General features: G+C 33.8%; 1 protein-coding gene across 3 annotated transcripts in view; it reads left to right on the top strand.

Moving 5' to 3' along the window:
- The first annotated feature begins 2773 nt into the window (after positions 1-2773).
- Positions 2774-22628, top strand: part of LOC145239870 (uncharacterized) — a 37320-nt gene continuing 17465 nt past the window's right edge. Inside the window, exons 1-3 of one of the 3 annotated variants that reach the window (XM_080103453.1) lie at positions 2774-3100; positions 7918-7959; positions 14902-15023. In XM_080103453.1, the coding sequence (XP_079959579.1) occupies positions 2915-3100; positions 7918-7959; positions 14902-15023 (350 nt within the window). In that variant the 5' untranslated portion in view covers positions 2774-2914. Of the gene's footprint in view, positions 3101-4345; positions 4943-7325; positions 7422-7917; positions 7960-14901; positions 15024-22628 lie in introns of those variants that run through there. The other 2 variants (XM_080103454.1, XM_080103455.1) reach the window with 2 other exon arrangements.

Below are 22628 nucleotides of genomic sequence, written 5' to 3'. Positions count from 1 at the left end.
AACCAACCTTGTATCTAACTCTGCCCTCGTGAAGAGGCAAGAAAATAGAGACACACATAATTACCACAATATTTTCTACAAAACAAATGTGTTGATATTTATAACTTTAAAAAGTAAAATTGCCTTTGTTTGACTTTGCATGTTTTTAATAGCTTCTGTAAAGAAAATTATTTTCAGATTGTTCACAATCAAAATAATAAAACGAATTTTAGTCTTTAAAATCCATGAAATAACATTATGTTAATTTTAAGTTAGCAGCAAGACACAAGTTTACTTTTTTTAAAATTAATGTATTTATCAATTTATTTATTGCGGACTATTATCCTCATCTTTCTGTTGTTGTTTCACAATGTTTCGGCCAACTATTCCTCTGGCCTTCGTCAGGTGGTAACTGCGACAGGATAGGAACTCCGAATCTCCTAACTGCATTCTCAGCAATTACTGTCATTCATAGTTGTTGTCGTCTCATCACGTTTTTGCAAAGTAAACCTCTGGCCGGCTTTGAAACCGCTATCTTCAGATAATTTTCACCTGGAACCGTAGAGATTCAATGTCTCTATCCACTGCACCACGGGACCTGAAGAGTGATCAAGGTTGAATTTTCGGGGCCCGTGGCACAAATTGGAAGGAGACTCATAGGGTGATAATTGAGAGAGCCAGCCATTTCACCAGAATTCTTGTACACTGATACCGCAGAGGCCATTTTCCAGCTATTAGGGAAGCAGGATTCAGCAAGGCATTTGTTGTAGAGTTTGGAAAGTACGAGGGCCTGCTCAGCTGAGCATTTCTTGATTAGTATAGCAGGGATGAGATCAGGCCTTGGAGGTGTCTAAGTTTTTTATGACATCGTAGACATATGAAGGGGTGATTTTCAGATCATCAATTGCAGCTTCCGTCCACATAGGGAAATTTGGAAGGGAGTTGTTTGTTGGCTCTAGGGTGGAGTTGGAGGCAAATTGCCGAGCAAGCAGTTCTGCTTTTTCAGTTGGTTATTACTCTCTTATAATGATTTTCAGCATTTATAAATTTTTGCCTATTTGCACTTGACATATAACGTACAAGCTGCATTTCTGAGTGAACTGTGGCCATTAGTTACATAATCCTCAGGTACTGTGGTAATAGGTCTAGAAGTGGAGCTTGGTGGTGGTCACTATTAGGGAGACGGGTTGAGAACATGACTGTCTGTGTGAGGGAATGGGCTATAAATCTATAAGTAGAGCATCCAGTTGCATCTGTTTAACCTGAGAAAATAAGCCAATTTTTATGGTTGACATTAAAGTCACCAAACACATGTATTTGGGCATTACTATCTAAGGAGAGTGCTGTGTCTATACTATCAGAGACATGATCAATTAGAGTACAGTCCTGACTTGAGGGAGAACAGTAGTGCTAATGCAGTGATGAAGGCTAGTCAAAAACATATAAAGGCCTGGTCATTTGCTTCCAGACATTGCTCTCTTGTTAAGGGTAGGGTGCTTCAAATATAGATTCTAAGCCCGTGCATTTATCTGAGTTTTTACAGCAGAGAGGGAGGTATCCTGTCATATTAAAGTGGTTAGAGGGGATTGAGGAGGATTATATATTTGAAAATTGTACCCATTTTGTGCTTCTATACTTCAATTCAATTGACAGACGCGGGCGCCACTCGTCGGTGTTTGCAAGTTAGGGTCTCACTTTATGTTCAATTACTCAATTTTTATATTTCTAGTGTAAATGCATTGCATTTTCTTATTTATAATGATACTTTTTTGGAGTATTAAAAAAAATAATTAAAAAAATGGGGGTTGGTGGGTTCGATTCCTCCCTGGAATTTTCCGATAGTTTTTGTTTTGTTCATGTTTTTTCATTCGCTTAATTTTTTATTTTTTTTACTAATACTAAATGCACAAACTTATTGTTAAAAATCCTCTACTCCCGTTATTCAAGGATCTTTTTAATTCACTTTTTTTTGTTTATTGCTTTGTTTTTAAGGGAGATATAGTTTTTAAAAAGCTCTCCCCCTTCCTAAATTATATTTAAAAAATATCAAAATTTATTTATTTTATTTATTTATTTTTTTTTTGGGGGGGGGGGGCTCTTTTTAAAACTATATCTACCTCAGTATTTTTTAATTTTTCTATTTTTGAACGATTATCGAGACTCACAAGATGTGATGATACTCTCATGTCGGATATTTTTTGTTCTAAAGTAACACTCGACACTACTTGTTTTAACTGAATAAACGCTTTAAAATAAGTTAAACCACTGAAAACTAACCAAGCTAGGTAGGAAAGGAACACGTAGGAAAATCAAGTTTACCTTTTATAAAACAACGATAAACAAGTAAAAATATATATATAAAAAAATATTATGAAGATGTAGTTTCTTTTAAAAACAATATCTCCTTCAAGAACGGTCATAAAATTTGTTTTCAATCGATATTTATTCAATAATTGACCAGTTTTCCTACCTAGCAAAAACGGACAAGTTTTCCGTGTACGAGTCTTCCTATACTTCCCTCTGAAGACATGATGTTCTGTTGTTGTCTGCTTTTAAAGATCGATCTCCCGGCTACACGGCCGAATAATACCGAACAAAAAATCTATTTTGTCTGGTTCAAAAGCTGTACTAGGATCTATATTTGATTAATATTAAATATACAACAGAAAAAAATGCGTATTTATGAAAGTTATGGTATATGCGAGAAAAGTGTGCATACACATACACGGGTTCAATTAAAAAAAAAAAAACCTTTGGAGATTGCACATTTTTCCATGACGTGAGCAAAAACTGCGTTCTTCTCTGGAACTTATTCAGCAGGCGAACACATCCGGAAGTATCAGAAGTTTCTTGTTGTTGGCAGTTGGCGCATGTGCTGCTTAATTTTAAAGAAAGTTACCATTGTCTTTTTGTAACGTGTTTTTAAGTATAAAAAATGGAGGAGACCCCGCTGGAAAGGCGGAGAAGGTTAGCAAGGGAAAGGAAAAGGCGAGAAAGGGCGCGACGAAGTCCGAGTAAGGTGGCCGCTGCCAGAGCTGCGGATGCACTGGCGAAAGAAGAAAAGAGGAAAAGGATAAGAGAAATAAATGCCTATGAACGATATATGCGGCAACAAAACCTGGTGGGTCTCGCGTATTCTTTTATTGTTTGCAATATTTTAGGATAACACACGACTCCAAGTCGTTTATTTTTTATTACACTATTTTTTATATGGATTTTGTGCCGTATTTCATTATTTTAAGCATCAAATTTTAAGATGGCCGTCAAAGGCCGATAACTTGAATGTTTTTCTTTAAAAAAAAAAAAAAAAAAAAAAATTCAATAAAAACTTTAACTACGTACAAGATACCATGCTGTGAAAATTAATTAAATTGTTTGAATTCAGCATTTTGTTTCGTTTGTTTGTTTTCGTTATGAACACATTTGTAGTTTTACAATGGTTCTAAAAGATCGGCTCTTTCCAGAAAACGATTTACGTAAATAGACGGAAATCAACAATAACATTCTGAGAATGCAGACTTCATCTTTCTTTCACCTAAGAATAAACATCAAACAAAAATAAACTGTAACCAACGCTTACTAATGAAAATATGGCACTTGGAGTAAGAACGAAAATCGAAATGTTGAATTTTGATTAAAAGTTTTTTTTTTATTTATTTGTTATCTACTTAATTTTTGTTTGTTTGGTTCTTTCCTACTGCAAGAACTTCGACACCAGAGTCGGAAAGTGGGATTGAGAAGGGGCACTTTGATCTGTAGGTACCTCCAACGCGCGCCACAGTTTTACCCCCCCCCCCTGTATGTAACACGATGTAACTGTAATTAATTTATTTTTATCATCCTAACTTTTTTACTATTTAAAAGAAGAAGCTTCAAATAAACTGCTAATATTAAAAAAAAAAAATTTTTACAGCTTACAAAAATAATGAAAATGCGAGACAAAAATCGTGTTTACATTATCGACGCATTAAAACAATGTTCCTATGTAGTAACGTGTTTTAAGCCGTTGACCTGTTTTAAAAATCTAGCAAAAATCAAATAATAGTCATATTTACCTGAAATTTTCGATATTTATTCATTATTAAATAAACTTACGGTGCAAGTCTATAAATGGTCCAGTGGTTCACAAGTAATCTTTTTTTACTATAAAAATCTGAAAAAAATCTTTATAATGTACGTACTTGTCACTGCATGAAAATGTCATATTCCAAAAATCACGTAAATCGATCAAGTAGTTTTTTTTTATTTAAGAAAATCAAATATTATCAGACATTTTATCGAAGAAAAACTTTGTTTTTGAATGATACACTGCTAGCGACACCTATTGGGAATGTTGGAATATAAGATCAGCAAGGGGCAGACAATCGACTTTCCACGCTATAGAAAAAAAACAAAAACTTGGAAAATTAAGACATAAGTTTTTGAGGATATTGAAAACGAAAATAACGTTTAAAATTCCAGCAAACGAGTAGTTTCCAAGATATGAAGAATTTTACGTAAATTGAGCACCCACACGACCACACGTTGACGCTTCTCCAAGAAAAATTCGGTTCGGCAAATGTGTATTTCAGCGGCGTAAATTCAAGTTTTACACTAGTGGTGGCCATAAAGTGGGTGATCATTATACGTTAAATTATTATAGAAAAGTGATCCCCCACTTTCTTTAAACTAAAATGTCTTCATTTCTTGGAAACTACTCGTTTGCTGGAATTTTAAACGTTATTTTCGTTTTCAATATTTTCAAAAACTTATAAATGTCTTAATTTTCCAAGTTTTTTTTTTCTATAGCGTGGAAAGTCGATTGTTTAATTACCTCTTTTGTTATGATTCGAACTCTTGGATTTCTTATTTTAGCAAAACTCATTTTCTGAAAACTGTTCTCATTAATAATTAATTTTCTACCTTATTATTTTTCGGAATTTTTGGATATGTTCATTACTGTGACATGACAATTAAGTAATAGGTATGACACAAATGTTTGACCCCCATAACAAAAAATACAAGTAAAAACTAGTCAAATGAAATTAATTCATCATATTTTTTTACTCTATATTGAAGATGGATCTTTATTTTTATGCCCTATAAAACCAATGAAATTTGATTTGAACCTCCCAAAATAACAAAACATTAAAAAATGAAAAATATAGCAATGGTGGCAAATTTAAAAAAAAAATGAGCCAAATTAAACATCTTCTATAATATAAATCTCACCTATCTGTTTAAATGTATGTATGTATATCTGCATAAAAGTTTTGACAGAGGTGATGGATTTTCGCAAGATCGGTATCGTTTTGGAGCTCGAGCCTTTGGACAACAAATATCAAAAAATTTGTCAAAAATATTAATTCCTTCACCCTCAACTGGGCACTTCTGTACAAGGAGGGGTCGCTTTTTTCACTGGTATTTTCAAAAGTCATCCTCTCTTTTCGATTGACTAGCCTTAATTTAAACATTCATCACTTCAGGTTTGGCAATGGACGCAACCGCAAAGATGTCACTTTTTTTTTTTTTTTTTTCTTCACATTCTTTTCCTCCTTCGCGCCACGGGTTTGAGCCTGCCTGCTTACTACCACTTTTTTAAAAAAATTTTTATTACATAACACACACCTACAAACTCCCAGGCAATGCCAGGCACCCAGGCCAGTTAAAAATATGGGGAAAAAGTCAGTACAAATATACATTATATCTTGTTAAAGTTTTCGTTCAATCATTATTCAAGTGAAATATAACAGTAAAAGTTTCATCTTTGGCTTGAAATCTTATGAAAATGACATATATATGTGTGTATATCCAAAAAACTGTATCATATTTAAACAGACAACACCTAAAACAATTAACTTTCAATATCTATGAACGGGCATAAGTGACAAATTTTCCTTGGTGATAGCAATTTATTAAACGACCAAGTTCTCTCCAATTCTCTCTTCTCTGATCTTGAGCACGTAGTACAATGGGGAAAGGAGTGGCTGGTTACTTTTAATGCATCTAAAACCAAGCTTCTTTCTTTACATCATCAACATTCTGATCCACATCTGGCATCAATTGAAATGAATGGCTCTCGTCTTGAGGAGGCCTCAAGTTTTGACAAGCTTCTGGGCTTGACCTTTACTCCTGATCTTAAATGGAACACGTACATCAAATCTGTTGCCAAGGCCGCTGGAAAAATGGTGGGATCTTTCTATCGATCCAGTAGATATCTCACTGCTGATGCTATTCTCTATCTATATAAGAGCCAGGTACGTCAAAGGATGGAATACTGTTGCCACATCTGGGCAGAAGCTGCTAGAAAGGACTTGGCCTGCCTTGATAGAGTTCCAAATTAACTTCGTAGCCCCTTAGAAGATGTCCTTTTCTCTTCCTTGCAATCTCTATCTCACAGAAGAGATGTTGCGAGTTTGTCTCTGATGTATCGTTATTTTCATGGAAAGTGTTCAACTGAGCTTCAATCTATAGTCTCCCCTCGCCAAACTTTCACAAGAAACACTCGTCTAGCTGTACACACACACTATCAATAATTCCCCCCACTCTTTATCTGTTCCTAAACCTAAACGTAGATTCCATGAACAAAACTTTCCAGCTGACTACAATATGGTTGTGTTCAAGTCTAACGTAAATAAGTTCTTGATGAGCCGTTCTATATAAGTTATCTAATTTACCAAATTTTCATTACTAATGATTACTATATTGTCCAATTTCTACTGTACACTCTTTAACCCTTATCCTTGAGTGGCCTCTTGGCCTTGATAAGTGGTGATGCCTATGTAAAAAAAAAAAAAATATCATAATTTGTAGCCCAAAGAAAGTAATATTTAAATTATTTGTATTAAATTCTTCTTTATTCTAGGAAATATTAATTTTTAATTTCTACAACTAAACAGTGTTTAAATTTTAGCCAAATCCTTAAATTAACTTTATCGGAAACTTATTCTCAATTCCAAATTTTTGTATGGAATTATAAACTAAGTCACTTTTTATTTGATACTAGCCTGGGTGCCTGGAGGTGTGTGTTGAGAAAAAAAAAGTGGTAGTAGGCAGGTAGGCTTGCATCCATACCGCGAAGGAGGAAAAGAATGTGGAAAAAAAAAGCATGACGTCTTTTCGGTTGAGGGGATGATTTTTGAAAATATTGGTGAAAAAAGCAACCCCTTCGTGTAGAAAATTGCCCAGTTGAGGGTGAAGGAATTAATATTTTTGACAAATTTTTCGATATTTGTTGTCCGGCTTTTGTCGAGCTCCAAAACGATACTGATCTTGTGAAAATCCGTCGCCTCTGTCAAAAGTTTTACGCAGATATACATACATACATACATACATTTAAACAGACAGGTGAGATTTATATTATAGAAGATGTTTAATTTGGCTAAAATAAACAAAATTGGAGAGATAAAGAACTTTAATGGAACATTGGAATATTTATGTATCTCATATAGTATTAGCCCCAGGTAAGGCCCCCTCTTGATATCTGAGAACTTTGAAGGAAAAGAAAAAAGCTTCTCAATGCAATAATATTAAATATTTTAAAATGTTTTCTTCACCTAAATAAGGCTTTTAAGCTGTTAGTCTCAATCCTTGTAGTCTCAACTTCCTGATGTTTGGGTTAGTGCTGAGGTTAATGAAGAGAACATGTTAGTTTATATATATATATATATATATATATATATATATATATATATATAAACCAAAAGCGAGGCAGGTCAAGCAGTACAAAAAAATGTTTTTAATTGAGTTATGGTGAAATGCTAAAACAAAATTGTCATTTTTTTTTTTTTTTTTTGTGTTTGTGTTTGTCGACCATATTGGATTTTTTACTGCTTATGGTAACATTGCATTGCTATCATTTTATATGTTTATATAGGACAGTTAAATTTTAATAATATGCAATAACTTTATCAAAGACTAAAACATGATCCAGTCATATTGAATTATCTTCTCTTGCAGCTTAGTCTTCAAAATATGCGTCCCCCAGCTATTATTCGCAAGGTAAGAAAATTTGAAAATATTCCAACAAAATACTTTTTTTCTTTTCATTAAACATGTAAATATTACTTTTCTATGCAATAACAAAGTCTGCATGAGATTAAAATCAAATTTACTGAAGATTTTATTATCTTAAGAAGCACCTAGGCTCATTCCTACTTATTTACCTCTCCACAAGAGCAGAGTTAGGCATGAGATCAATGCATAGAAAATCAAGATCCACCCCCAAAATTGACACTGGATTATGACAAAAATAAAAATTGCCCTAGTTTAAAAGGATTTCTTCTCCACTGACAGAATACAGAAAAGATGAAGATTAGAACTTTGCTTCCAGGCTTGTTATTGTGTAGACATGTATTGTTCCAAGTTTTAATGAAAACAAGTTTTTTAAGATTTTCAATTTATTTCATCTTTCTGTAAATGAGTTTGTGACTATAAGACTGTGAGGTGGTCTCAAAATGACCATAGTGAAATTTATATTATTAACCTGATTATATTTTCATATCATATAGAATTTTTATTTTATACTGTAATTCTTATATTGTTCACTGTGCTACTTTTCATTTGCGGGAATGAAGAAAGAAATTTTTTATGAAAGAAAATGTAAATGTATTCCACGATTGAAAGTTAAAATTTTTACTGAAGAGGTCAACCATTTGAGAAATGAGGTGTAAAACTTGTTGCTCAGTTATGAAAAAGTCACCATCTTTGTTTTGAGAGGAAGAACATTTTTACCATTTGATTTAATTTTTTTAAAACAAATTATTTGATTATCTAATATGTAAAGTTTTACTAATAAATATTTCATCAACACTTTATTATTATTCATTTAATTATTGTCATTTGTTTTACATACTGGTATGTATCTGATGGATTTTAGAAATTTCATACTAACATATCTCTAACCAGGTTTTTATTTATACTTTTTCTCTAAAGCCCATCCTTTTCACATCCTTCCATGTTTTTCTTCTTCCCCTGCCAACTGACTCTTCTATATCAACTTTTATACATCTACTCACCCAAGAACACTTATCCATTCTTTCAATCTGATTTTTTTATTCAATTTTCACCCCAAGCAAGACACAGTGCCACTTTGAAGTTTGGGGCTACTATCAGGGACATAAGTTGTAAGGATATTATGAAGAGAGATGAGCAGCAAGATGTTTGTTCACATTACACTTGAACTTCTGCATGTCAGTACAGTTGGGAAAGCAGAATCCTGGAAGGGGGTTCCAAAGTCTAGCAGTTCTGGGGAAGAAACTATTGGAGTAGAAGGTTTTCTTACACCTAGGGATCTCTACTGTGTCGGGATGGGATTTAACTGCTTGTCGGGGGTATTTACATTGAGGGGGTACAGGTGCTTGTAGTTCGTCAGAGCATTCACCATTAAAACACTTGTAGAACAGGCAGAGGGATGCAACAAGGCTAAAAATTAAAACATGAACCAATAGCTATTACGTTATGCATGCATATTCGTAATGCTGTCATTCGACTTTCACCTGGCAAATTTCAATTTTTAATTTTCACACTTTTGCACTGATTTTCCCCAGCCAACACTCAAATATAAAGTTTCCCATGGGTTCGAATACCCTATATATTGTTTCATATCTGTAGACCTTAAACTGATAGGAGTTTGGTAGGCAAATTCTTTTAAACAAATATATATAGAAAGAGATTTGTGCTTACTATAACCTTTTTATGCAAATATTTTGCAAATATAAATCATGTAGAATATCTACATGAATATAATTACATATAATAGGTAACTAAAAATGATCATCACATAAGAAAAACGAAAAATCTAATACAGAATTAATTAGAATGAATGTTTAAAAAAATATGCAAATTATCTTTTGCAGATAAATGCAATTCCACAACCCATATATAACAAAGTTGCCTTTTCTTTTTAAACAAACAGAAAAAAGGTTTGCCTTTTTTCTTCTTGGCCGAAAGGCCAAGATCTTTTTTCTGTTATCAAAGTGTAGTATCTGTTCCGGCAGATACGGCAATCAAAGTTATATGTAAGTGTAACCCCACATATCAGACCATTGCTCTTGAGCAATCAGTTTTGGTCAATGTAGGTGAAACCCTTCATACCAATTGTCACTATCCAACTCCCTCTCGGGGGAACTGCTCCCCCTCCCCTCTCTCTCCACATTAAAAAATGGTGTTGTGCCTAATTTGCTCAGTGGGGAGCAAATAAATAACTAAACAGAAAAAAGGTTTGCCTTTTTTTCCTGTTATCAAAGTGTAGTATCTGTTCCGGAAATACTGCAGAAAGTTTAACTGGCCCACAGCTAGCTCATTCATTTCGCTATTCGCTATGAGTTTCTGGTGCTTTACACTTCTGCTCACGTCATGGCGTAACGGTAAGCTCTCAGGTTTTCTTTCACTTTCTTTTCCGCCTTCGTGTCACGGATTCGAGTTGGCCTGCTTACTAACACTTGTTTTCACACCTATAAACACCCGTGCAATGCTGGGCACCCTCACTAGTACAATAATAAATACGAAATCTGCATTAATCAAACTATCATTTTTAAGTGTATTTTACGAACGGGTAATGCTGGGTGGCCTGCTAGTGTATATATATACGAGGGGCGTGCAATAAATAATGCCCCTGACCCACTTCCCATAGAAGTAGAGCAACGAAACTTGGCACAGTTATTAGTCTTTCTCTACATAGGAACCACCCAGAGTTATGCATTTCTCCCATCGTTTGATGCAGCTCTGGAGACCGTTTTTGTAGAACACTCCAGGTTAATCCTCCAACCACGACATGACTTCAGAAATCCAGGCTGCATCATCTGGGAAACGCTTTCCTTTCAAAAACAACTTCATGACTGGGAAGAGGTGAAAGTCAGAGGGTGCAAGGTTAGGAGAGTAGGGAGGATGGGGAAGGATTTCATAACCACATGCCCATGCTTCTGATCTGGCAACATGTGGGTTGTGGACTGGAGCGTTGTCCTGCTGATCTTGCCCCGCCTCTTGATTTTGATAGCTTCCCTTAATTTCCTCAAAAGTGAAGCATAATAGGCTCCTGTAATTGTTGTACCCTTTGCCAGGAAATCTGTCATCACTACTCCGTCCTAGTCCCAGAAGACTGTGAGCATGACCTTGCCAGTGGAGGGCTGCACACTTGCTTTCTTTAGAGGGAGTCCAAGTGCTTCCATTGCATTGACTGGGCTTTGATCTCTGGATCATAGTGATGGACCCAGGTTTCATCCTGTGTAATCAGTCTTTTGAAAAACTTTGGCTCATCTTCTTGGCACATCTCCAAATTCATCCTCGAGCACTCGACGCGTTCTCGCTTCTGGAATGGTGTGAGCAACCTGGGAATCCATCTGGCAGACACCTTATGCATATGGAAATGGTCATGAATGATAGTTTCCACAGACCCTGTACTAATCTTGACATCTTGGGCTATTTGGCGAATAGTAATGCACCGATCTTCCAAAATGGCAGCCTCAACTTGACGGACAGATGCCTCATCAATGGCAGAAGGGGGCGGGCGACCAGGTCTAGGAGCTGTTTTCACAGACTTCCGGCCATGTTTGAATTCACGATGCCAGCGTTTTACAAGGTCATATGATGGGGCATTATCACCATAAGTTTCTTTCATTTCATCAAAAGTTTCCTGTAGTGTGCGTCCTTTCAAATACAAAAACCGGATCACTGCTCGACATTCAACAGGCTCCATTTCACACCTGACTCAGTTCAAACAGAAACCACAATTAGTTCAGAGCTGTAATTTGCCACATAACCTCATTGCACATGCAAAATTTCAGCTAGATCAGACAATTGGAAGTGGGTCAGGGGCATTATTTATTGTACGTCCCTCGTATATATATATATATATATATATATATATATATATATATATATATATATTATTATTATATTATATAAAAGTAAGCTACCACTAAATCAAAGTCCAAGTGACAAGCTCACCTCCTAAAAATTGCCTTCTTTGAACCTGTCATACCATTAACCTTAAATCTTAGTGGCAAGTTCCATCCTGAAAAAAATCTTTAATTCTACCACTAAGCCTAAGTCTAAATGATATCAAAATAAAAACCATTTCTTAAGTACCACTAACTAGAAGTCTGCCCTCCCTATCGTATAAACCATTAAAAACACACATAATTGTCAAAAAGAAAAAAAAATACACCGGAAAAATGGAAAAATAAATTAACTACAAGAAAATGTTACAATGGCCTGGAAAATGGTAGATTATTTTACATTAAATTTGTATGTGAAACTAAGCCTCCACTCTAAAATAATTGGTTTTTTTTTTCTCTTTCTGACAAGTTTTCAGGGTGTTCACATGCCCCTAGCCCTACCACTAATGTGAAGTCTGAGTGGCAAGCCTCCTCCTTCTACAAAAACCTTAAAACCACACATAATTGCCTATAAGAAAAATTTACAAGATTATTTCCCTTGGAAAAAAAAGTAAATCATCCTAAAATGTTGTTCGTGATCCTATAAATTAAGATTGTTTTACATTAAATTTTTATATATATAATTTCTGCCAGCTTTCCAGTGTGTTAATATGTAATTGCCTAAATAATGGGAGAATTACATATTTTAGGGAGGTAAAGGTGTTAATCTACAATAATACCAAAGAAATCTTACAATATGTTAATTTTTAAACAGTCCTAATATTAGATTTCAGTTTCTTGTAAATAAAATGCATTACAATTCAACTTTTGAGTTCTCCAACTTTTTTGTAAAATGGATACATGAAATTTTTATGGTATTGCAACATATTTATGTGCATTTACTGGAGATTATTTGGAAAGATTTCCAATGCCATATTCTGATTCCTTGTACAAAAGTACACTTATATACTAACTTTCATTGCTTAATTTTTTGTTTTAACAAAAATATCGCATTTTTTTACTGAATGAGTGGCGTAAAAATGTGAAAAAATGCATATGGTCTGAAAAATATCCAAACATTCAAGGCATAAAAATAGTCATAACTTTATTTTCAGTCAGATTTTAAAACTGTAAAAAGACTTTTTCCTAGATTATTAAACTCTTTTTATGTATATCATTATTGAGATATTTTAAGCAATTTCAATTTTTTCATGTGTGTTAATAGTTCAAGTGGAACTGTTATCCTTTGAAGTCTTAGACTCTTTGGCACCTGAACTGGCCAGTTTCTTCAATACTCTAGGCTTTTAGATACCTGACTAAGTCAAAACTTTTCATGAGATGTGAAAAGATTTTGGAGATCTGAAAATTTCACACCTTAGTTTTAGTTTAGCTTTTCATCAATTTTCCTTGCTGAACCCAAGAAAAAAGAGGAAATGGATATTTTAAAATATTTATAAATTGAGGAAATGATCCAATCATTTTATAAACAAAAAAACTGGACTTTTTTTTTCCTGGGTTGGGGAAAAAGCTTAATATAAACTAGCGGGGCTTGTGGAAATTCCACAAGGGACTGATTCATATGTAATATATTGATGTTAGCATTCTATAGATATTCAGCATAAATGGAGACACTCTGATATTATTGTAGCTATTTTGTTAAAACTGCAAAAGTATTTATCCAAGCTAGCAGGAATGCCCAGCGTAGCCAGTTCGTAAAATACACTTAAATATGATATTTTAATTCTTGCAGATTTTGTATATATTATTTATAGAGAGAATGTTCTATCGATTTTTATATATTATAAAGTTGCGATTTCAAAAATAAAAAATATATCTATATGAGTTGGGCTCATCAGCTTGAATCGAAACCGAATCCCAAACTTATATATATATATATATATATATATATATATATATAACTTTAGTTCCTTCAGTTATTGAAACAGAAACCAAAACTTATTAAGAGTTCTTGATAAAATTATTTATAAAAAAAAATAGAATACTAAGGTGCCATTAGCTAAAACCGAAACCAAGACTTATGAAAAATTTTTGATAATATTATTTTTTAAAAATATATTATTGGACTGCCATTAGCTATAACCGAAACCAAAATTATGAAGAATTCTTGGTAAAATTATTTATAAAAAAAATAGCTGATTTAAGTGCCATCAGCTATAATTGAAAGCAAAACCAAAATTATGAAGAATTCTTAGTAAAATTATTTATAAAAAAATTAAATGATCATCAGCTATAATCGAAACTGAAACCAAAACTTATGAAAAATTCTTGGTAAAATTATTTATTACAAAAAATGGAAGTACATAACAATTAAATGACCCAGATGTAAGCGTGACACAGAAAATAACACACTCGCTATCATATTAATATATAGATTAACAAAAGAGGAATGAAATGTGACATATTTATTTATAAAATTTGCTTCTGGTAGGTGCTCGACTGAGCGCCACTATTTGGTTTCTCTCTATGAAACATTTACAGCAAAAACGTGTCATATCACCACCTTGATAAATACTTTTCCTTCATTTATTTATTTAAAAAATTCCATGAACAAGAGTTTCTTTCTAAGAACTTTTCATCTTTGGAGCATATTACCATGTGACTGCTTCCCTTCAGATTATAACATGGTCATCTTCAAGTCAAATATCAACAAATACTTGTCCAACCGTCTAATTCATTTAAATGGCTGTAAAGAAGCAATTAAAAAATAACTTGAGCTCTAAGAAGTTGCTCCGCTCTCTCTTTCTCTCCCTGTCTGTCTGTCTGTCTGTCTGTCTCTATCTCTTGTTGCATGATAAGAATGGTAGGGGATCAATTTCTGATACTTGTGCCCTCCCCCTATACACACATGTAGATATATGATCAAGATTCTTTATCCACATTTTCAATCAGAGTTATAAGTTCAAAAATCTTAAATTTTCTTTGCATAAGAGTTCAAACTCAGAAGAGGCAGAATTTTTGGAACTGCAAAACTATTGGATCTATTATTAAAACAAACTGTAATTTAGATAAATTAAAAACCATTTCTTTTTTTTCTGTTGAAATATAGGATGGGTCAACAAGTCTAGACGACAATTGGGGCACACAAGTTGCCACTGGAACCTCTCAGAGTTTCTTGAGGTCAGATGATCTTTTTCCTAAACCGCAAAAGAAAAATCCAATTAGAAGAAGGTCAGTATTTTTTTCTTTCAAAATTAAGGACAGCATGCTACTCCCGTGAAGTAGAGAAAGGGATTCGTTTGAAATTCCATCCAAATTTGACAGAATACACCTGAAGGTCAGAGGTTACATCAACCAAAACATTGTGAAAATAACACTCAAAGTGAGAACAGTAGTTTAAAGAATCTATATAATATGAATAACCAATCCTTATCTAAAAAATTCAGAAACCTTTTTTTGTTTGACAGAATTCCTGGGAAATAATGTGGATGGAATCCTCATTGTAAATTTCATCTAAATTTATAACTTACACAATTAACATGTGTATTTAATAACTTGATACTCAATGAATGATTTTTTATTTTTATTACTCTAATTCACCCCAAACAAAGCACAGTGCCACTTGGAAATAAGAGACTACTATTTGAAACTAAATCTACAAGGATACTATGTAGGGAGTTGAGCAGTGAGATGTCTGTTCATATTACACTTGAACTTCTGCATGTCAGTACAGTCAGAGAATCTTGGAATCGGTATGAAATTCCAAAGTCTAACAATTCGGTTTAAGAGAAGAAACTATTAGGGTAAAAGGTTTTCTAGAATCTAAGGATTTCTACAGTGTAGGAGTGGGTTTTTCTGCTTATCAGGGTAGTTGGTACGTATTTACCTAGAGGGGGTGCAAGTAGTTTGTTTGTCATTCCATCAAGATAGTAATGTCCATTGACCATAAAGATGTTTTGGAGATTGAAAGATTTCAGGATAGTAATACTAAAATAGTCATATTTTAAAAAAGAAAACTCTTTAAATCCTCAAAATATGACCATTTTGTTCAGAAATTAATATCTTTTCACATGCTTTAAAAATGATGTACATGATATATTTAAAGAGTTTTTAGAAAAAGTTATGATAAAAATATTAATGCTATGAAATGGACATTTTACATCAGATTTTTTCAGATATTGGAATTTTATTCTATTTAAACCTTTTAAAAATGAATTATTTTTTAGAATTCTGCTTTTTTTGTTGTAATTTAACTAATCCCTATATATATATATATTATTACATACGGGCCGGGGCAATATTTAAATATAACAATAAAATGCAAACACAGGGATATGGATGGGCATTTATGGATAGCAAACGCTTATCATAGGCAGACAAATCTTCTGCATTAGGGGTATGTTTATAGGTCTTAGCTGGATTCAATTTTCCTTTTTTTTTTATACAAAAAAGGTTTGAAACAAATTTATTTTTTGTGAGACAAGCGGATGCAAAATAAAAACACAAATCGAACACAATAAGATTTGCAAGAGATAATAAAACAAACACTTTCAAATAATATAAAACTAAATTTATTAATGATAAGGGGAAAGAAAGATTTAACAAAAACAAATATATTCAAAGTTAATAGGATTGGGAAATATTTTTAACATACGAACTGAAAGAGAATCCTATAACAGAAAGACAAAGAGTAACCGACAGCAACCAGGCCACATGAGGAAAAATCCGATCTCCAGCTCGACAAAGTAAAGTTTTGTTTTTTTTGAACTTACAGTTCAATTCTTTTCTTTTGACAATTTGCAATTGCTACAGTTAATCCAAATAAATTCTCTTGTGAGGGAAGAAAGTTTTAATCACCAAATCCAGTCTTTCAACGCCGAGTGACACATTCCAGTTCCGCGTGGGAGACATAAGTTCCAAACGATGACTTTGCAGATATTTTGTGATTTGTTTCTTTTTTTTCAAACATGCCTGTCGGCATCCGTTTTGGGTTATCCAAAATAGCTTTATCGAGGGATTAATTTAGGTATCTTTGTTTTTTCTCCATCTTTGCCTACTTCGGAAATGTGACATATCGCTTTGGTTGTCCAGAAACACGTTTTACGTGGTTGGACTTTTGGTCAAAAACTCTCCGCACGAGAGAATTATTATTTTTTTCCTTTATTTGTTTCGCCCCTTGATTCTAAAAATAGAATTGATGAAATCGTATTCTAATTCCTTTCTGCTTCTTGGTGCAAACGAGATCACTACGTGCGTTGACCGTGGGCGACCTGTCACTTGCCTTCATATTGGAGTAGGTGGGAGGTGTTACCCTTGAGTGAACCCTCAACTCTCTCGTTCTGTTTCTTTTTCCTCTTCTCTTTCCCTCTCTCTTTCTTTCTCTCTCTCTCCGTGGGTGATGAAATCTGTAGTGGGTTCTTTCTTTGTTTCCGAGATCGGATTGCAGTGTAGTAACTGTTCCGCTGTCACAGGTCACTCTCTCAGCCAAGGGAAGAGAATCTCTTCAGACTGATTTTAACACTGGGTTTTGGTGGATCCTCATTCAGTTCGAACATATTGAAACATCTATCTTATATTACTAGCAGAATAATAAAACAGTATTTGATGTCAAGGTGGCTGTTTGTAACAATATATATATATATATATATATATATATATAAATAAAAGAGGCACAGTTTTTCCCCTCTGGATCAAAATACCATAGATTTGCAACAATAGATGGCACATACAAATTTATTATGTTTACATTATTAGACATTACCTTATTTTATTATAGAACATTTTAGACACATTAATTCGTAATATTAAAACATTACATTTATTCCTAGGAGCAACATCATCATTGTCATAACCTACAGAGGAAGTAGTTCCAATTTCTCTCCCTATTCCATAAGTCCTCTTACGACTCCATTCTTCACCGTGTGAATTTATACTTTTTCCTACTTTTCTGTGTCTACACCATCATTAACTGGCTACTGAATTCATACACATCTCATACTCTTACCACTTTTCATCTGCACAAATAATGATGTCTTCTGTATGTATTCAATGGATTTAAATTGGCTGAACTCTAAGCATTCCTACATTCTAGATTAACAGTATCAACCTCAAAACCAAACGCTCACTTGTATTTCAATATGGCCATTTCTGATTACATACATACAAAAGAGAAAACTTCTGGCTTAGTACTTATCGCATTAAACACACTGACAACGCATTACACATGTATTTACACATTAAAAAAAAACGTTGCTGTGTGTGTGTGTGTGTGTGTGTGTGGCATGAAACTAATAGGCTGCATAAACTTCTGCACGCATATGCTTGTGTTTACGCATGTGCGTGTGCATGTGTTTGTTTTTGTTTGTGTGTGTTTGTGCATGTGTGCCATTAAACTAATAGACCGCAAACACTTGTACAAGCATGTTTGTGCTTCTACACATACATGTGTACATACATACATGTGTGAATGTATGTTTTTTTTGTTTGCTTGAGTGCATCTGTGTTTTTGCACAGGAGTGTTTGTGGTGTGTGTGAGTGTGCCATAAAATTATTAAGCGGCGTAAACTTGGACATGCGTGTGTTGGTGTTTATATACATGCGTGTGCGTTCTTTTTGTTTTTGTGTGTTTGTTTTGGGTATGTGTATCTGCAAAGGAGAAAAAGAACGGGAAAAAAACCTGACGTCTTTGCTGTTACGACCACCGCTAAACCGAAAGTGACTTATGTTTAAATTAAGGCTAGGCAATTGAAAGTAGAGGATGACTTTCGAAAATATTGGTGAAAAAAGTGCCCCCCCCCTGTAGAAAAGTACCCAGTTAAAGGTGAAGATATTAATGTTTTTGGCCAATTTTCAATATTTGTCCTCTGAAAGGTTGAACTTCAAAATGATACTGATCTTGTAAAAATCCGTCGCCTCTGTCAAAAGTTTTAGGCAAACATGCAAACATACATACATACATTTATATATTTGTAACTAAAAATTTTCGACCCAAACCAATTAAAAAGCTTGACCTATCTCTGAATACCCTTTATGTAAAATTTCAAATGTTTAGACCAGAAATGTTTAGACTGAGTAATTTGGTAGAGACCGCAGAGGTCAAATTTTTTTTAACTTTGACCCCTTTACATTTATTGTTTGGGCATCAAATCAAGTTATTAAGTTAGATCTATGTCCAAGGAACCTATATCGAAAATTCCAAGTGTTTAGACCCAAAATTGTCGGAGGAGTTTGGTAGAGTTCTCAAAGGTCGTTGAACTTTGACCCCTTAATAGCCTAATTTCTGTCCGAAAACGGATTACACAGATTTTTCCAAATTTTCCTGTATATCAAATTTCGAGTCTATAGACTGAAAATTGACAGTTATTGCATAGGGAAATGTACACACACAGATACAAACACAGACACGTTCACTTTTATATATATACTAGCATTTCAGCCCGGCGTTGCCCGGGTGTTTGGAGGTGTATGTTGAACAAAAAAAAAAAGCGGTCAATTTTTTTAAACTTTGACCCCTATTATGACCCCTTAACATTTATTGTTTTGGGCTTATATCAAGTTATTAAGTTAGATCCATGTCCAAGGAACCTATATCGAAAATTTCAAGTGTTTAGACGTAAAATTAGCAGAGGAGTTTGGTAGAGTTCTCAATGGTCAAATCGTTGAACTTTGACCCCTTAACCGGCAAATTTCTGTCCGAAAACCGATTACGTAGATTTTCTCAAATCTCAGTACTCTGTATATCAAATTTCGAGTCTGTAGACTTAAGATTGACAGAGTTATTGCATAGGGAAATGTATACACACAGGCAGACACACAGATACACAGACATGTTCACTTATATATACTAGCTGTACCCTGCCACACGTTGCAGTGGCTCAATTTGGTGTAATGTAAAAATTTAATAAAAAGAGAAAAATGCATGTTTCTTATATTCTTAGTACAGCAATCCATTCCAAAAAGTGAAAAAGAAGGCGAAAATGAAAAAAAAATGGTACTCTCGCAAAATTTGATCCGGATCCTCGGGAGTTTCTGTCAATCATTCATGGTTTGGACTCGACCAACAATCAGTGGATGAAGCCGAACGTAGCAAAAATGTTGAAACGCTAAATGTTTTTTTTTTTGTTGTTGTTTTCTGTATACAAAAATGTGAGTTAGTAATTAATATTTGGTTGATGGGGAGGGGGGGTTACTATACACAGATTCGAAAAAGTTGTCCAAAAACAAATAAATGAAAGCAAAGGTAAGGTAAGTTACGTTTCTACCTAACTGGATAATTGTTTAGTGTTTTTATGTAATGTAAAATGTTTAATCTGCTCGAAAAACAGAAATGGTCGCAGACTCTGTTGAATACGTTAAGTTTGGGAAAGTAAGTTGAAAAATAAAAACTATACAAAACAGTGTCTGAAACCCCACAAATATATGTTACCATGACATAGGCTGGCATAATCGGTGGGTTTCTGACAGTATTTTGTATAGTTTTTTAGTTTTAACTCACTTTCTCTAACTTAAAGTAATCAACAGTGTCCGCCACCATTTGTAGCTTTCAAATACACTGATAAACACTGTTTTTCAAGCCGACTAAACGTTACATTAAATGAAAAGGGTTCATATTACTAAACACAGATACAAAAAAGTTGTCAAAAAATAAATATATAACAAATAAATGTTATCAAAGGCAAGAAAAGTAAATGTTCTACCTAACTGGATAAGATTTTAGTGTTTTTATGTAATGTATAATCGGTTCAAAAACCTTCAATGTTTATCGGTATATCTGAAAAATACAAATGGCGGCAGAATTTATCGAACGCGTTAAGTTTGGGGAAATTTTGGGAAAATGAGTTTAAACTAAAAAGCTATACAAAATACTGTTAGGAACTCGCTCAATATATGTTATCATGACGTAGGCTGGCATATAATCGGTGGTTTTAAACTTTTGCTCAATACAGGTGACGACTTTTAAAAGTCCCTTTTAGTGATTATCTGGTTTGAGAATATTTGTACAACTAAACGGCAAATCTGCTCCAAAAAATCCGGTATTATTTCAATTTAAAGCCCGTTTCACGTTCGTATATAACGAAATATTTTATTGTAGATTTTGGTGTGCTAAAAACGAATCTGCAAACCGTTTTTGTAGCAAAAAGAAAGTTTTCATGATATTCATGAAATTACTTTTTCGAAAAGTGGGTGATCACTTTTCAATGTAAATTTAACTTAGAATGAGCACCCACTTTCTGGCCACCTGAGAAAGGGTCATTTTTCTGTGTGTTTCTTGGCTAAAAAGTTTTTTGTTTGATTTCTTTTGTTTGATAATAACCCCTGAACTCTGGGACTATTTTCCATTTCACAGATGTGAAATAATATGCGTGAGCATAAACGAAAGCTGTTTAGTCAATAAACATGGGAAAAAATCTCCCCTCTCTCAGGTGGCTAGAAAGTGGATGCTCATTTTAAGTTAAATTTACATGGAAAAGTGATCGCACACTTTTTTAAAAAGTAATTTCTTCATATCATTAAAACTATTTTTTTGCAACGGAAACGGTTTGCAGATTCGTTTTTAGCACACCGAAGTCTACAAAAAAAAATTTTGTTATATACGAACGTGAGATGCACGGCCCTTAATGGAAATATCAAAAATCCGGGGTAAAATAGTTTTCAATAAAAACAGCAAATGAATTCGCTAGAAAAAAAATGGATGCTATGTTTTTTTTTTTATTTTTCTGTGTGTTTCTTGGCTAAAAAGTTTTTTGTTTGATTTCTTTTGCATGGTAATAACCCCTGAACTCTGGGACTATTTTCCATTTCACAGACATAACCTTTGTTTATGCTACGCGTGAGCATAAACGAAAACTGTTAAATATGCACTCGCGTACCAAACTGCCTTGTCAAAAAACCTTTAAGCCAATAAACATGAAAATAAATGCCCCTTCCCCGGGTGGCCAGAAAGTGGGTGCTCATTTGAAGTTAAATTTACATGGAAAAGTGATCACCCACTTTTCGAAAAAAAATTTCTTCATATCATGAAAACTATTTTGGTACTCATTGGGCATTGATTTCCATGGCGACCCGCAGAATTATTTAATGGTCATTCCCTTAGTCTCCCCCCCACCCCCCTAGTCAAGGCTAACGCATGTGCACGTAACATTTTTTATTTATTTACTTACGCGGCGGAGTTATACAACCATCACCCCCATGCGAATTTCTATACTGATAGGTTTTTTGAAATTTTTTCACTGGATTATTATTGATTGAACACTAACCAGATTATGAAAAAAAAATTAAAAAAAAAAAAAATTATTTCAACATTTGAAACGGGTACTCACTTTTTAGTTACCACGTTCTGGTAAATCGGTCACCCATTTTTTTTTTTTTTTTTTTTGGCTAAATACGGAAGTGTCTTCGGGAGATATAAAATGGTCGCATGTTGACAAAGCAATGTATCGGGAGGCGTACGGAATGGAAAATTATTGGTAAATTTTTAGATTAGGTCCACCTCCTCAATTTTCTTTTAAATGACAACTTGTAATGGTTTTCGACTATGCTGAATACGAAAATCGCATTGAAATTTTGCAGAAATAAGTAGTTATCAAAATATAAAAAGTTGTATTATGCATTGTAATCTTTGGCGGCCATCTTTTTTACGTGCGTGCATTTGTTTATGGCGCGTGCGTGCGTAAAAAGATGGCCGCCAAAGAATACAATGCATAATATAACTTTTTATATCTTGATAACTACTGATTTCTGCAAAATTTCAATGCGATTTCCGTATTCAGCATACTCGAAAACCTTTAAATGTCGTCATTTAATTGAAAATTGTGGAGGTGGAACTAATCTAAAAAA

Source organism: Euprymna scolopes, chromosome 19, assembly GCF_053919585.1.
Source record: "Euprymna scolopes isolate OS-2025 chromosome 19, ASM5391958v1, whole genome shotgun sequence".
NCBI classification, from domain to species: Eukaryota; Metazoa; Mollusca; class Cephalopoda; order Sepiida; family Sepiolidae; genus Euprymna; species Euprymna scolopes.
Note: the sequence above shows the minus strand (reverse complement) of the source record. Positions and strands in the feature narration are given on the sequence as shown.